At 34.7% G+C, this 17,842-nt stretch overlaps 1 protein-coding gene and 1 pseudogene across 1 annotated transcript; one reads left to right on the forward strand and one right to left on the reverse strand.

Moving 5' to 3' along the window:
* Window positions 1–1,453: 1,453 nt before the first annotated feature.
* On the reverse strand, window positions 1,454–4,734 carry LOC147838593 (uncharacterized; annotated as a pseudogene).
* Window positions 4,735–13,538: 8,804 nt separating this feature from the next.
* LOC141380217 (uncharacterized) lies at window positions 13,539–16,277 on the forward strand. The gene is made up of 6 exons (XM_087304651.1): window positions 13,539–13,663; window positions 13,769–13,800; window positions 14,000–14,314; window positions 14,405–14,533; window positions 15,635–15,738; window positions 15,929–16,277. The coding sequence occupies exons 1-6, from the start codon at window positions 13,659–13,661 to the stop codon at window positions 16,028–16,030; spliced, it is 687 nt and encodes a 228-aa protein (XP_087160777.1). The 5' UTR covers window positions 13,539–13,658; the 3' UTR covers window positions 16,031–16,277.
* Window positions 16,278–17,842: the final 1,565 nt, after the last annotated feature.

Here is a 17,842-nt window from a genome sequence, read left to right on the forward strand (position 1 = left end):
TATGAAGTTTTTGACCAAAACTAGATACAATGCAATTAAAAAATAAAAGATTTCAAATAATAAAAAAACATTTATTTAAAAAAATTCACACTGCAAAAAATAAACTATTGCCATTTTATGCAGTTACCACCAGATAAATGCATTGTGTGCTCATTCATTTTGCTTTCGGTTTTGTTTCACTTTTGCGGATCTAAAATCTTTGCTTTTGAGTTGAAAAGTTTTGCGAGTTGAAAACTGCAGCTCAGTGGGCGGGAGGCTGTCAGTTAATCTGACTAGACAAAGTTTAATACTAGCAGTCATAACATAATCAGATGGGAAATGTGGATGGTAATACACAAGTTATAATACAGTTTCAGTTAACTTACCTTAAAGAAGACCTGCTGCTCCCCATTAGCTCGCTCCTGTCACGGAAGGCAATTCCAACCGCGCGAAAATGTAATGGGCATGGCCAACCTGTAACCTCAATCAAGATGACCAATAGAATAAGGTGTTTTATAAGATCCCGCCCACTGAGCTGCAGTTTTCAACTCGCAAAACTTTTCAACTCAAAAGCAAAGATTTTAGATCTGCTAAAATGAAACAAAACCGAAAGCAAAATGAATGAGCACACAATGCATTTATCTGGTGGTAACTGCATAAAATGGCAATAGTTTATTTTTTGCAGTGTGAATTTTTTTAAATAAATGTTTTTTGTTATTTGAAATCTTTTATTTTTTAATTGCATTGTACCTAGTTTTGGTCCAAACTTCATATGTTTGTTTGAATAATAAAGACACAAAATTAACCCCGGCATTCATGGGTTCAAAACTTTTCAACTCACAAGCAAAACATTCTAACCTGCAAGCAAAGATTCTAGATGTGCAATAAAAACAGCAGAAAAGAGAGCAAAATTAATGAGTGTGCAATGAAAATTGTGGTAACTGCATAATAGGACAATTGTTTATTTTTTGCAATCCAACATATTTTATTATCATTGACATAAGTTTTTAAATTAAACGTGTTTTTTATTTGAAATTTTTAATTTTTTACATACTTATTTTTTCTTTAAAACTAAATATTTTTGATTGAATAATAAAGAAACAAATCTAGCTCCATAATATACCAGAGCTAAACTATATGGGGCGTCTGCAGACCGACGGATCCAGGCAGTTTTACGACCCAGTTTTACGCCTCTGTTGTTCCTAATGCGTCCAGTTTGGGGGGGGGGGGGGGGGATGAAAGATACATGGCCAAATAATACATTTAAAGGGCACATAGTTTACCCCCTTTTTATGATTTAATATTAATATTATGGTTCTTCTGAGTGTGCCAGTTTAGGTTCAGTTTAACACAGTTCAGATGTTTTTATTAAAATGTGTTAAAAAGTGTCATGTTGGGGGCGTTTACACATTTTGCTGTTTTAGGGGCGTGTTGCTTCACAGTTTCAGCTTGAAGCCCGTAACAAGGGGGCGCAGCCAAGAGCTCCTATGCTCTGTGTTTGCAACAGACAGGCTGACAGGCACGTCCTGATTCTGCAGAGTTCTAGTGTTCCAGGGCCAACAGGGGTGGAGATTATGATAGATTATGATACATAACGTACATGTCGTCCAAGCATGGCTCCTAATTCTTGGGCTAGGTCTGTAGCCTCACCTTCGCTGAGGGCAGAGAAGATGCTAACCTTTGTCTTGGCTTTTTAGGGACGCTGCTCTCTGAGGTCCTTAGGCAGGTCTTCTTTACTAACCTTTGTATAAAATCCATATACAGTATTGTTTAAAATTTTGTTCACAATTAATAGTATGATAAATAGCTGTAAGGTAAGATAAAGAATATGCAAACCCTAATCAGGCTTCTTAATATGTTGACCGACATGTTTTTAGCTACAATCCTTCTTTTTAATTCAGCTTCAGTGACAATGTACTTCCTTTTTGTTCCTGGCACTGACAGCCTTCCAAGTACAGTATAGTCTCTTCCCTGAGCTGTCTTCCTCTCTTCTTTTGCCTCAGCTGTGTTTTCTCTACCTTCTGTTTCTTTCTCATTATCTATGCTTTCCTCTTTCCCTCTTTCCTCATCCCCTCTCTTAGAAATGTTTTGGTCTTCATTTTCTTTGGGATTGTTTCCTTCTGCTTTTCTTTCCTGTTCTGCAGGATGTAGCAGAGTTAAATTTTTCTGATAGCAAAACAACAGAATGCTCGTGTATCCTGTACAGTATTAAACATCACTTATTTAAATGGTAAAATATATATATATAAAAATATATATATATATATATATATATATATATATATATATATATATATATATATATATATATATATATATATATATTAAAGTTAATTTTAAATGTGGGCAGCACAGTGGCGCAGTGGGTAGCACAACCCCCTTACAGCAAGAAGGTACCTGGTTCGAGCCTGACTGGGTCAGTTGGCATTTCTGCGTGGAGTTTGCATGTTCTCCCGTGTTCGCATGTGTTTCCTCCAGGTGCTCCAGTTTCCCCCACAGTCCAAAAACATGAATTGGTTAAGCTAAATTGTCCATAATAAATGAGTGTATGGATGTTTTCCAGTGATGGGTTGCAGCTGGAAGGGCATAAAACATATGCCGGATAAGTTGGCGGTTCATTCCACTGTGGCAACCCCAGATTAATAAAGGGACTAGGCCAAAAAGAAAATGAATTAATAAATTAATTTTAAATGAAAAAATACATATAATTTCAGTACTCCCTAATTAAATAAAGATCCCTTAATAACAATAAACCAACAAATAAATTCACCCTTTAAACTGCTGCGCATTTTGTCCCAGATCTGTGCACGCCTTGAAAATGCATCAGTCAGTGTAAACCAGGATAAACAGTCAAGATCACTGACTAGCTCTCTGGGAGGATCCTAGTGGGATAAATTGAAAAACAAATCATTTATGTTTTCTTTGGGAGAACAAGGAAGGCCATTTTCATTATAGAAAATAGTACTAGCAACACATCTACTAATAAATGTTAAATTGGGAACTTACTTTCAGGAAGGGCTCTGCAAAGAGTAAAACAAAGATGCCACATTCAGTGGTGTTTCCTTGCTGTCCAGTCTTTAGAAAATACTCGTGGTGTATTTCGTGAGTACTTCCACATTTCTGAAAAAATTTGCTTTATTAATTTGTTCAAATTGTCTGTGTTGCATTGAAAGTGTACATAAAATTGGACCAATATACATCAGAACTGACCTTCGAATGTTTTGGTACACTTTCATATTGTCACCCGTTGCTGCAGATATCGAATCAAGCATTAAAATGCAAGGCCTGAAAAAAACACACAAATATAGTCACAACATGTATAACATGGTCAGATACTAGCAGAATCAGGTGCATTTTTTTGTGGTAACTATACTAGGCAAGTTTGGTATAGAATGAAATAGTTTAGCAACAAGAAGAATGTGGCATAAAAAACTATTGACAAATATATAATTATAGTTTATTATTTTTTCTGCTTCAGACACACTGTGTACAAATGCTTCAAAGGCTGGAATCAAGAAGTTATGACCAACACTGATTGGAGACGTTTTGATAATTGAAATAGTATTCTATATTTAATTTACTACTCAAGATTTTGAATGTGCCATTTGTGTATTATTTTTAACTCAGACGAGATGTAATAATAGACACAGCTATTGTAACACATGGTCACGCTGTTCCTTACCCTAATGTCTTCAACAATACAGCATTGCATCATCTTTCAGTTTGCATTTATTAAAATCTGACGTAAAACAGTCTTGTATAAAAATGATTTTGCGGTCAAATGCAGGCAATGAAATCATTAACTGCTCTTCCACAAAGTTGTACCTAAAAAATTGAGGAATATTTATTTTTTATTTAATAATCCATTTATGTGGTTTAATAACCTAAATGCAACATTTACCTCTTTCGTTGGACCAATTTTCGTCCTTTTTTAATTAATTCTGCACCTTCATTTCCCGGGTAGCAAACAATGAAGAGTCTCCAGTGAACTCTGTAAAAACATTACCGGATGATATGCCATCAATAGTACCACAGGCAAAGTACATGCAATGTGGTGTACATTTTACACTGTTGGAATCTGTCAGGGTAATACATATTTACCATATAAATAGGGTACATATGGTAATATGGTACATCTACCATATTTAATGACAGCCAGTAAATAGATACAGCACTCAACCAAGAACATTCTCAACTATCAAAAGATAGTATTTACAAAAGATGTCCCCATCTTTTATCCATCTCATCACATCTGTAAATCCACTGTAAATGCATGAGATGACATAAATCCAGATGGTCACATTTTGATGTACGATTTGCTATAATTGTGACAGTACACAACATTGCCCCTTTATCTTATCTTTACAACACCTTAATTCATCTTAGTACACAAAGAAGTCATACCTTGCTTGCAATTTAGTGTAAAAGTGCACTGGGTAGATATACGTTTTCCGCTTTGAGTTAGGGCTTAATTTTTCATGGACAGATCTAGCAAGATTAAAATGAATCAAATAATTTATATATTTAGACTTTTTAAATACTTTCTTCAAAATATTTACCTCAACTGAATGTCCATGATAATGTCATCTAGCCACACTCTATCATCCAATGTTGCCAATGACACTTTAGTCAATGTGGGCACTCCTAAGGACCTTTAAAAAAAAAAAACGTTTAACATTAGTGTGAGTTATACTTTACAAAAAAAAAAAAAAGTTTATAAGTTTATTTGGATGTTTACCTTTTTCCTTTCTCCATTAATGCAATATCTGCACAATGGAAATTTTTTTATCATGATGACTAATCTAAAATGTAAATCACAAGTTTGTCTAATACTATGCTAGCTATAATGCATAATGGCCCAGGGCTAAGACAAAATATTTAATTATTATTATTATTAGCCGATTGTTATTATTACTAGTACGTTATTATTATTACTTTTACTAGTATTGTTGTTGTTATTAATATTATTATTAGCCTGATATTATCATCATTTATATACTATTATTATTTATACATTATCATTGTTGTTGTTGTAGTAACAAAAAAATGGGCCTGGGCTAACACAAGATATGCTCACTATTTATACTTTATTATTATAATTATTATTGTTATAATTATTAGCCCGATATTATCAATATTATTTATATATTATTATTATTATTATAGTACATAATGAATAATGGCCCTGGGCTAACAAGATATTTCATTATTATTATAAGCCTATTATTTAATTACTATTTATACATTATTATTATTATTATTATAATTATTAGCCAGATATTATCAATATTATTTATATATTGTTATTATTATAGTATATAATAAATGATGGCCCTGGGCTAAGAAGATATTTCTTTATTATTATTAGCCTATTATTGTATTACTATTTATACATTAATAATAATATTATTATTAATATTGTTGTTATAAATATTAGCCCGATATTATCAATATTATTTATATATTATTATTATTATAGTACATAATGAATGATGGCCCTGGGCTCACAAGATTTTTCATTATTATTATTAGCCTATTATTTTTATTACTATTTATACATTATTATTATTATTATTAGCCCGATATTATCAATATTATTTATATATTGTTATTATTATAGTATATAATAAATGATGGCCCTGGGCTAACAATATATTTCTTTATTATTATTAGCCTATTATTGTATTACTATTTATACATTATTAATAATAATATTATTATTATTATTGTTGTTATAATTATTAGCCTGATATTATCAATATTATTTATATACTGCTATTTTTATTATAGTATATAATGAATGATAGCCCTGGGCTAACAAGATATTTCATTATTATTATTAGCCTATAATTTTTTTTTAATACTATTTATTCATTATTATTATTATTGTTATTATTATTAGCCCAATATTATCATTAATATTTATATATTATTATTATCATTATAGTATATAATGAATGATGGCCCTGGGCTAACAAGATTTTTCACAATTATTATTAGCCTATTATTTGTATTACTGTTTATACATTAATATTATTATTATTAGCCTGTTATTATCATTATTATTTATATATTATTATCATTGTATGTAATGATTGGTGTCCCTGTGCTAAGACAATATATGTTCATTGTTCCTGTTTATTATTATTATAATTAGACTAACATTCATATTTTATATTATTGTTTTTAGTTATTGTTATTATAATTATTGTTTTTGCTGTTATTATAAATATTATTGTGATTATTTTTATTATACGGCGATCAAGCATTGTCTGTCTAATATTACATGAACTATTAGAAGAAAGATGGTCTGGGCTATTTTTAAAATCATTTTTGTTATACAAAACATTGCAATATTATCTTTAGCCTATTATAATCATTATAATTATATTATTAATAATAATTAGATCACAGGAAAAATAACGGCTCTCTTCCTTGGTCTGAGGGCGCTTATAACGGCCTCAATAACAAGGGTTTCAAACTATTTGTGCCTTATTTGAGGATTTTACCTAACAGATCCATCACGAAATTACAGTCAATATCCTATGTTGAGTAATAAACAGTCTTACATGTAAATATTGAGGTAATTAACTTACCTTAAGAGATGGCGATGATGCCGTCAGGATGGGATTAAAAAAACTGCCGCCTAAATTTGCGCTATCGCGTCACGTGACCAGCTACCGCACGCAAGGACATTTGATTGGTTGAAACATTGTATCATAATCTCCACCCTTGTTGACCTTGGAACACTTAGAACTCTTGCAAACACAAGCCTCCACCAGGGTAAACACAACGGCGCCGCGCCAAGCCACTGACCAGAAGCTCCGCCACGTGCACCCCGACAGAAACCCACGCCCAGAACTCCGAAATTTACGGCGCCGCGCCACGCAAGAGGTACAAGCAATAAATCTGATTAGAGTGATAATGTGGAGAATATTGATCTTGTGTTGAGTCAAAAAAATAGAGCAAGGGTGTTCCTTTAATGATATCACTTTGACTCACACGCTGAAAATGGCGGACGTGCAACAAGTAACTTAGGATATGATCGTGAGGCGAGGCTGTCAATCAATATTGGTGGGCGGAGGGACCACACTCCTACGTAAAGTTGCGGTCGGTCTAAAAACCGCTCCAATTGGTTCACTGTTTTTTTGTTGTTAAATTGAAAAAAAAAGGACTTTGTGTGTTTATATCACCACGATATGACGCTCTATACACTATACTTGCACACGTGTCCAAACTGTTTGAAAAGTAGTTTTTCACCATAGGTGCCCTTTAAAGTCAACGCTCCCAAATTATTAAATGTCCTTGTAATGAAGTTCGTTTTGTGGGAAGAAGGAGGCGGAGAACCGACGCAGTTTTAAATTATATATTAATAACAGTGACGGCAGCTCCTCACTGAGACTGAAAAACAAACTGAAAGCAAAAGTAAAACATTATGCCCGGGCCCGGTCCTCTTTCGGCTTCCTCTGCCATCGTTCCTCCTCTTATAGTCCAGAGCTCCTTCTGTGGGATTCGAGGCCGGTGCGCACCACAGGTACATCCACTTACGCGCAGCCTCATACCATTCCCACGGCTCTCGGCCACGCCCCCTTGCCACAGTTCTGTTCATGAAACTATATATTTAATTAGATTACGCTAAATATGAACGCTGATGTATAAGAAAGTGAGTTATAAACTCACTAGATAATATGCAGAATTGATAAACTCAACAAATAATTTCAGACATGCAAAAGCCCAATTGCAAATTAATTTAGATTTATTTAATAAGAAAAATTAAAAACACAAATAGGTGGAAAGTGTAATGGTTAATTGTAGCCTAGTAATACATTTTCATATAGAGAGATACATTTTGTTGTATTGTGTATATATAAAGTTGCATTTTGAAAATAACAAAATTATAACCAAACAATTCAGTGTAATATGGAGTAGTGATGTGCTTTGATAAGAATGCAGTGGTATTGACTACCAGACAGCTGCAGAACGTTTAGACAAACAATTTACTACTTTCTAAAATTCCAAGGACCATTTAGCTACCTGACAAACAAAAACCCAGACAGCATTAGATTTTTTTTTACATTTATTTATTCACAACAATATCACTAGAGATTGCCAGTTTTCTTTAAATGAAGCTAAATTCTTGCATCAGATTCTTAATGCTCACTAACAACAAAACAAAAAAAAGTTATGTTTAAATACTCTGGAGCCGGGTCCTTTTCTTACTATCTTAATATTTAAAAATTCTTAATCCTCAGAAACAATATGGAATGGAAAATGACAAAAAAAAAAAAAAAACTTTTCATGCCACTTTATGTATTATCTGGACCTATGCAAAACATATATATATAAAAAAAAAAAAAAAAAAAATATATATATATATATATATATATATATATATATATATATATATATATATATATATATATATATATATATATATATATTTTTTTTTTTTTTAATTTGATTTATGATTTAAGAATTATAACTTAAGGTATAACAAAAGGACCAAGTCGTTATTATTTTTTATTTTTTTGTTATTTGCAGCTACACATTGTGATCTTGACTTTATTCCCCATCTTTAACATATTTAATTAATTTCTTTGAAACAAATTGTTACAATAAATATTATGAAACAATAAGTGATAACCAATATGAATGCATGGACAATGCAAACTTCATTGCTAATATATAAAATGTACTGTGTAGCTATATAAACGAAAATTAGTAAACCATTTATAATTGTGAGTTTCTCTATGCATTTATAGATTTTTGATAGTTTAATTGTTTAAACTTTAACTAAATTTCATTATATTAAATGTAATTGAATGCAATGCAATTTTAAAAAAAATTAAATCAATCAATTTTCAGATCTGTTTAGATTTATTTTAATATTTAAGAAAGTCAAGGAATAAGAAAGTGGAGGAATAATGTAGTGTAGATTTGGCTGACTACCCGGACGACACAAGTGTTTTGTCTAATCCATGAGAAAATATATATCTTTAAATTAGTTATTAAATATATAATTACTCCCTTTTTGAGACAAAAAAAGTAAATGAAAATAAGCCTACATAAGGCACTTTCTTATGAAGGTTAAAGGTGACGTAGGTGATTGTCTTCAGAAGCATTTTTTGTTGTGCTGGTTGAAAGTCTCTTCACAGTCAAATAGTATTGATTAAAGAGCCCATATTATACATGAAATAGGGTCATATTTTGGTTGTAAGGGTCTCCAACAACAGTCTAATATGCATGTAAGGTCAAAAAACACTTTCAATATCTTGTAATTCGCATTTATTTTTACCTAATTATCACAGCAACTCCCATATGAATCGTCCAGTGAATCATTTGTTCCCAAACCCCTCCTTAACGCAAAGCTAATCTGCGCTGATTGAACCAATGACAGTCTGTTGTTATTGGTTGACACTGACTGCCTTCTGCGCGAGACAAGAGTGAAATGCCCAGCAGCTAATCAACAATATAAAATTAGTCAGAGTGCATGCTTGCTTTATAGTGTAAGTTTGTTTTTGTGAAAAGTGGGGACATTACATAGGTTTCTATTCATTTTACACTGTCCAAACCATATATTGTATTGCCCTCACCCCACCCCACCCCTAAACCCAACCATCACAGGAGACTGTGTGCAGCTTTACTCTCTGATTAAACTTATTCTGTAGGCTTTATAAGCATTTTGAGAAACGAGGACGTCACCAATGTCCTCATATTTCACCTCCTTTTTGTAATACCTATGTCATACCTATGTCATTATACAGATTTGTGTCCTGATATGTCACAAAAACACATACACACACACACACACACACACACAGCCCTCCTCCTCGGACGAAAATGTGCGCACACACACACCCATTACCCTCCTCCATGGAGGTCCGTAAACAAAGCAGCACGTGTCGCGTTTTTAACGTGGCTTTACACGCGATATGAGAATATATCGAGTTAACCTGATACAGTACACCCGGTTATAAGTAACAAATCACAACTAAATATATTTGCAAGCTAGAGTACACGAGGCAGCAACTTTAATCGTACGTACTTACACTTGAGAAATTGCGGAAGAATCCGTTCCAGGTTCTGATCAGTAGTCTTTACTGATCCTTCCTTTAACAAACGGCCAATGAAGTATTGTTTGTAGCATGTAGTTTCCAGAAGCACTCAAACTGCTCAAGTCTGGGCTATAATGCTGAGGTTTCATCTTTATATAGAGACTCAATAATATCCATCTGCACATTGCGACTTCATTTGACCGGCGTGTACATGTGCGCGTGTGTGTGCGTGTGACTTTTTCTGTTTTAGAGGGCCGGGCTGCATGTTTCAAATCTCCCGGGTTTGCGTGTGCAACTACTTGGTTTCGTTATTAAGTCATGGCGAAACACCTAATGACTCATTATCAAGACGACTTGTTTGAAGCACTATGAGTCGACCCCTTTATAGATGAATCAAGTAAGTAAATGCAGTCTGTCTGTCAGCAAATGCAGATTTGAACAACTGCGCAGCAGACTGCCGCTTGAGCTGTGCGTTCACAAGATCGGTAAAACCTGCTGAATCAAAACTTTTTAAAAACCTGAATCAACATTGGAGTTACCTTTGCACGCTGGAGAAAGGATGAAACAATGTCTGAAGGATTTCTCTTAGACAGGTAACTGTTTTAAAACTGTTTTAGCTTCATGCAAAGCTGATGTAACGTTAGATGTTGTTGTTACAAACGGGTTATATCTTCACAGAAGTGTTGTTCAGCCACTAAAATCTTCCGATGATAGATTAATAAGACTATTTTCAGTTTCATTAGGGACCTTTTACAGCATCGATAATGTAGATTTTATAGTTTAACAACAAAACACAAGTAAATAGCGCTATTACACCTCGTCTCTACCTATATTGTTTACCATGCAACTCTAAAAATTCACTCTGAAATAACATGTCAGTTTGGCTTGCATTCCACCAGACAAGCACTAGTCGCTTTTAACACATAAGAGAGGGTTCTTTTGCTGTGCTCGGGTTTAAGGAGGCGTGGCTCTAGATGGCAGGGGAGGGACTGTGACCCAGAGAATTATGCTAAGCTGTTAGCATTGTGGCAGAACACCTACTGCACCTTTAATAATAATAATTTTATTATTAATAGTACCCTTAATGGTCATAATAATAAAAGCAAAAATGACTGGCGTAATAATTTCATTTGAAACTACATATAGTAAGAAAGCAGATATTTAAAATTGTAATGAATGTTAAATCATTTAACTTTTTTCTTTTTACATTTAATAAATGTTGCCTTGATGATCAGAATAATTTTCTTTAAAGAAAAAAAAATGAAAAAAACTGACGCCAAACTTTATTATTTGGATTTTTTTTGTGCACACCTTTAAATATTGAATATCCTTTTTGCCACTGGACAGTTTATGGTGCACTTTTAATAGAATTTCCCTCTTTTTTACATCTTCAGGTTAAGCCATATTTATTTTATTTTTTTGTGAACCTGGGTGTAACATCCCCCAGTAGATCCGCAAGGATCTATTGCACTACAAGGTTAATATATACTAGTACAACGCTTTTTAAAAAGTGAAATAATCTGATTTTAGCAAAGATTGTAAATAATTTTTTTAGGATTTATTTAACCATAAGCATACACTCATGAGCTCAGGATCAGAAAGTCAAAGAAGTCTGAAAAAAGTTGATGATCAGACCAGCAAAGACTGATTGAAGGACTTGGTTTTATCAACTCAATAGCCGCGTTTCCTCTATCGCGCCTAAAGCGAGCGAGCCAGGGTGAGCCAAGGCCAGTCGCGTTTCCCGTCACTTCCGGGGCCTAAAGAAGGCCTAAACCAAAGAGGGCCAGCCGGGGCGGAGTGAAAGGAGAGGCGGGGACAGTTTTCCGGTCGCACATGAGTACATGCGCCAAACACATAAACAAATAAATAAATAAGGGAAAGAAAACATCTGGAACAAATTATAGGCTGGGGTCTTTTTGCGTATGACCGCCCTTATGTTTCTCTTTTTTAATGTAAGGCTGTTGCATAAAATAACAAAGTAGTTTTAATTTATAAGTGACTTTTTTTTGCTGCGTCCTCCTTGATGTTTCAATAACGCATAATAATCTTTACACCATATTAAAGGCACAATAGACAGTCAAGGTTTTCGAGAGTTTTTGTCAAGTTTAAAAGGTGTGCTTGTGCGCGTTTAGATGCCTGTATGTGTGTGTGAGAACGAGGAAAAAAGCGATCCCTTCATAGCTCTGTTGACGCCGCGCGGCTTTTTTCTTTTATTTTCTTTTATTGTTTTTATTTATTTTGGACGATAATACACTATATGAATACAACAGAAAGACATTAAACTTTACAAATTTCATGTTCACTTTTGTAGGCTACAAAACAATTGTGTCATATCTAGTTACAATAGCCTCAGCTATATTGAAACAATTAGGTATAATAAAATCACATTAAATAAATTAACCAATATAAAACTAACAAAAGCTAGCTATAACAATAAGGTACTATATCAAACTGTTTTAAAGCCATATTAAACTTTTATTTGTCAAAAGCCTCTCCAAAAAAAAAAAAAAAAGATTTTAGATATTTTCTAAAAACAATAAACACCGGAAAATGTTTTAAATATTATTTATAAAGTATTTGGATATGATGATATGAATCAAATCATGCAAACAGCATTTTCGGGGTGAGTGAAAGCAGAAACTAGGTGACCTTCTTTCTTCCAGCTGCGCAGGACTTTACAGATGCATTAGGGAAAACTGCAAGTTCAAATTGTGTTCTGTGTCCTCAAACAAGTGTGTATGTTATTATATGACGTGGTAAAATTAAAAAAGTAAATTTAAATACATAAAGAACTTTATAGTGCATAGCTGATGAGCGCAACGAAATATAGGCTATATTTTATTACGTGCTGCTCTTATGTGCTGAAACACTGAACACTTTTCTTTACTTAAGATATAATAAGCAACATCTTTAAATAAAGGGAATCACTTATTAAGTGTCATGAAGCCTATAGGGAAAAATTCATGTTTCAGTTCTCTCTGGAGCATTTGGGATGAATGTTGGACAGCGTCTGTCTAACTGAGGATGTTATAAAATATATTTAATATTGAGTTATTAACAGAGAATTTTATATATGTGGTTTTATATTATGGATGTGTGTGCTCCCTGCGCTGGGTTTCTCTGTTAGTGGCAAGACCACTGGATTTCGATGCCAACAGTCGGTCGGCGAGTAAATGAATATGATGAATGAGAACACACAGGCATGCATGCGTATAGACATGCATTGTACTGCAGTACAGTAACATGTCATTTGTTTGTTTTGGTTGTCCTAATTTTAATAGTTTCGTGATGATGTGGTGTGCTTTATCTGCCTGATTCCCGCTGAAGTGGGCGGGTTGTGTGACGTTCGATTCGGGGGATGTTCTAGGGGCTGGGTTTGCGTGACGCGCTGCGAGCTACTAGCCTGACAGTGGAAATGCGACATGATTTCGGCCTCACTGCTCAACCTCCCGGGCGATTGGCCCGGCCTGGCCTGATAAAAGCCCTGGCTCGCACTGGCCCGATAGTGGAAATGTGGCTAGTGTGTTCAGCCACCATCATGGTACAAGCCCCCTATCTGTGAAACCAGACCTTAGAATTGTAATCTCAATTGAGTTCTCATAAAATGCAGATGGTGGAGGATAAATGAGGTGAGAATAATCGTCACTTCCTGTTCTTGTCTTGGTTGAACTTTTGCTCACTACTGAAGGGTAGTGCTGTCTAGAACATTTCATTTCGATGTGCTTTACTTGCAGCTACAACATGATGAGTTTGCTCTTTCATCTCTGTGAGTATTTTATCTTTGTTATGCTTTCTGAACTTTTACTTCTTGCACAAATCAAATCAGTCAAAAGTTGGATGCATAAACTTTTTTTTTTTGGCTCATTTGTTTGTTTGGTTGTTTGAACCTTTTATTGAACCTTATTGTAGTACTGTACATTGTACTACAATAGTACTGACAAAGAATCTTTGATTTTATTTTGTAGATCTGCTTATATGGTGTGAGGCAGCACAGACTTTAACAGATCAACAAACACAATTGGGGCAAAATGTCAGCATAAACTGTGATCTTGTTGAAACTGAGGTTTATTGGTTTTTACTGAATCTTTCATATTTAGTCCTGATATTACGCTCTTTCCAAACACCATTTTACTACAATGAACGATTCAGACTTAAATATTCAGTGAACTCTAGTCGTCTGTTAATAAATAATGTCACCACCGATGAGTTAGGAGTTTATTACTGCATGAGCACAAATACACAACCAGAATTCAGCAACGGCACCAGACTGTACATCACCGGTAAGCTCTCTATTGGCACTAAAAACTTTCAGAACACTGATTATGTCAAGACTACTAATGTACTGTGACTTTTTTTATTATATTTTACAGAAGAACCTCCGCAAACCGAGTGCCAGAATAATACAGTAGTGCAGTTCATCCAGCAGAATCAGACATCATGGCTGACTCTCGCCCTCATGTCTGGTCTGTGGATTGTTGTTTTGGTCGTTGTGATCATAGGTGGGTTTTGTTAATTTAAATAAAATGACATGTAAATACACACTGATACTGATTAGCCAATAATTATTTTCATATTATGGCTGATAACTAATGGCATGGTAAAGTGCAGTACAGTACACTTTTATTTCCATTTCCACAGCCAGAAGTACCAAAATAGTAAACATGTATACCACTTTTAGGGACTCTATTGTAAGACTACCTGGCACAAGGTTACGGTACCAATAGAGTAGAGTTAGACTTGCTGCTGGTTTGTTTACAGAGAATTGTTACCAGCATATAGAAGTCAGGGAAATGACACCCTAATAATACAATGATGGCCTACAGCTATAAATCATGGTCGAAACAAAATGCAAAAATAACTTGCTGTATTTCCTGTAAAGCGGCTTATGATGCCATTCACATGGCAAATCTAAATGTGAGTAAAATGTGCGGGAAAAGGGGGGGAGGGGGTGTTAGTGCAGGGTAACACCTAAGTTATATGTCATTTGAGAGCATCAGGGGGTCTCTACATATATATAGGGACTCCCAGAGCTTCTGGGAGACTTGGGATGTCTGCTGTGCCTAGCATGAAGTATGTACTTTCTCACTTAAGGTTGATTTATACTCTGCTTCAAGTGCACACGTATGCTCCGACGCAGCCATTGGTCGCATAGCATGGTTGCATAGCCCTTTGTTGCTGATGCCACCTTTCAAATAATGTAACTACACATCGCAAAAACGCATAGTGCAAGCTCTGTGATGGGTCTGCTTGGTAGGGTTGACACGCATGGGCGGTGCTGAGAGCCACAAGCCTAATAAAGCGAGTGTTTACAAGTTTGGAGTCCCATGAAGGAGCTCCAGATGGAAACTTTTGTTTTGTGTTTACCTTATGATTAAAGTTTTTGCATGTCCATTGGTTCCCGCCTCTGAATGAGCGAGATTTATCTACTTGTAGCGCTTAGAAAAAACGAACCACCCATAAATACACTTGACACAGAGGAATAGGGGAAGCTTTCCCACTCTGATGTGATGCACAAAGAAAGAATGTCAATCCAAGTGACTCTGCAGACTGTTTTGTAATAAATTAAATGTGCATTTGTCTTATTGTTATTCAATTCGCAGGATACATGAAGGTTTATGGCTGTAGAAATAGGCTAGCAGAACAAAACACTGGTCTACAGATAACACAAGTTACCCAACATGATCCAGAGCAAAGCCAATTACAGGTACTATCTATCTATCTATCTATCTATCTATCTATCTATCTATCTATCTATCTGTCTATCTGTCTATCTGTCTGTCTGTCTGTCTGTCTGTCTGTCTGTCTATCTATCTATCTATCTATCTATCTATCTATCTATCTATCTATCTATCTATCTATCTAATCCAATCCTCTTTTCTACATTGGTCTTTCAGGATGTTGAGGTGGACACTTCCATGCTGAGTAATAATCCTCCTGCCCCTGTAAACAGCACCTATGTTAAATTAGAGCTGCCAAAACCACAAACACACGCGTAAAACTGACCTACATGGCATTCTTGCAGAAACTTGTGAAACTGTGGTTGTCAAAGCATTCATGTAGCTGATCGTTGTGTGTTCAGGCACATCTGTCTGCACCTCAACCCAGTGAAGTTGTGTTTTGCCAGTGCTAGATGTAGATTTGTTTTAGTTTTTAACCAAATGATGACCTGCTATTGTTGACTTTATGAATTTATTTTGGTCAAAGAATATGTTAATATCATTAAAGTTTTTTTTAAACAATTGATCATGACATAATCCTATTTCTGTGTTAGAATTCTGCAAGGTGCAAAAAAAAAAACAGGTCTGATTATTTACAGGAAGGGGCCTGTAGAGCTGGTTACAGCCACACAAATGTCTAGATCTATATAAAAATAGTAACACTAGCTATAGTGCATCCAGAAAGTATTGATAGCGCTTCACTTTGTCCACATTTTTTTGTTACAGCCTTATTCCAAAAAGGGTTTTATAATGTATTTCCTTAACATTCCACACACAATACCCCATAATGACAATGTGAAAAAAAGATTTTTTGAAACTGTTGGAAATTTATTAAAAATATTTTTTTAATAACTGAAAATTCACATGTTTACAAGAACTTTGCCGTGAAGATCTAAATGGGGTATATGCCGAAGCATGCTAAAAGGACTTTTAATTTGCCATTAACCTGGGTTAAGCGCTTCCGGCGAATTGAATGCCAATGCAAAATCCGGTGCGTTTAAGGTCTGTTTTCTTTAAAAAATCAGCGATTTCCACTAGCTGAGTGAGAAGCACTGCATTAAATTACATTTCCCCCGCCATATCTTTATAATATGAGCATTTATTTTACCCCAGTATATTCAATGGAGCTTCTGCGCTAGCCTGCCGATTCTGACAGGCGCGTGCGAGTAAACAGCTTTTTGTCTCGCTTTACGCTTGAGCAACTAAATAAATGCTAAAGTTTATTTAACTGAATGTATTTTAATGACATTACAACATCAATGCTGTATAAGGAACCGTATAAAATGAGAAAAAGTTCACAATAACAGGTCACCGGAAGTGCATCAGCATGGGAACAGCACTAGCTCGGCATATACCCTATTGAGCTCAGGTACATTCTGTTTCCTCTGATCATTCTTGAGATGTTTTAGCAGCTCAACTGGAGTTCACCTGTGGTCAATTCAGTTGATTGGTTATGACTTGAAAAGGCATACACTTGTCTACATAAGGTGCCAGGGTTGACAGTGAATGTCAAAGCAAGGCAAGTCTAGTTTATTTATATAGCTTTTCGTACACGGTGGCAATTCAAAGTGCTTTAAATAAACAATAATAAAAGAGACAAGAGTAAGAAAATAAAAACAAATAATAAAAATTATAAAAAACAGATAAAAAAAATAAAAATGTGTTAAAACAGGTTATAAAAGAATGAAAAAGAAGAGAAAAACATAATAGAGTGATCTGTCGGATGTGGCACAGTGCTCATTCAGTAAAGACACTTCTGTCTTGATTTGAATGTGCCTAATGTTGGAGCACATCTGATTATTTCTGCAAGCTGATTCCAGCAGCAAGGGGCATTGTTGCTGAAAGCTGATTCACCCTGCTTTGACTGAACTCTTAGAATTTCTAATTTGTTTGATCCTAAAGATCTGAGTGATCTTTTCAGTTTGTATTCAGTGAGCATATCTGTAATGTATTTAGGTCCTAGGCCATTTAGTGATTTATAGACCAGTAATAATACTTTAAAATCTATTCTGAATATAAACTGGGTGCCAGTGTAAAGACCTGAGGACAGGTGTGATGTGCTCTGATTTCCTGGTTCTGGTCAGAATCTTG

The sequence above is a fragment of the Danio rerio genome, chromosome 22 (assembly GCF_052040795.2).
Source record: "Danio rerio strain M-AB ecotype USA chromosome 22, GRCz13ab, whole genome shotgun sequence".
Classification (NCBI taxonomy): Eukaryota; Metazoa; Chordata; class Actinopteri; order Cypriniformes; family Danionidae; genus Danio; species Danio rerio.

Coding starts and splice junctions, on each gene's coding strand:
- LOC141380217 (XM_087304651.1), top strand. Junction 13,801..13,999: donor GAGTTTGCTCTTTCATCTCT/GTGAGTATTTTA, acceptor TTTATTTTGTAG/ATCTGCTTATATGGTGTGAG. Junction 14,315..14,404: donor CACCAGACTGTACATCACCG/GTAAGCTCTCTA, acceptor TATATTTTACAG/AAGAACCTCCGCAAACCGAG.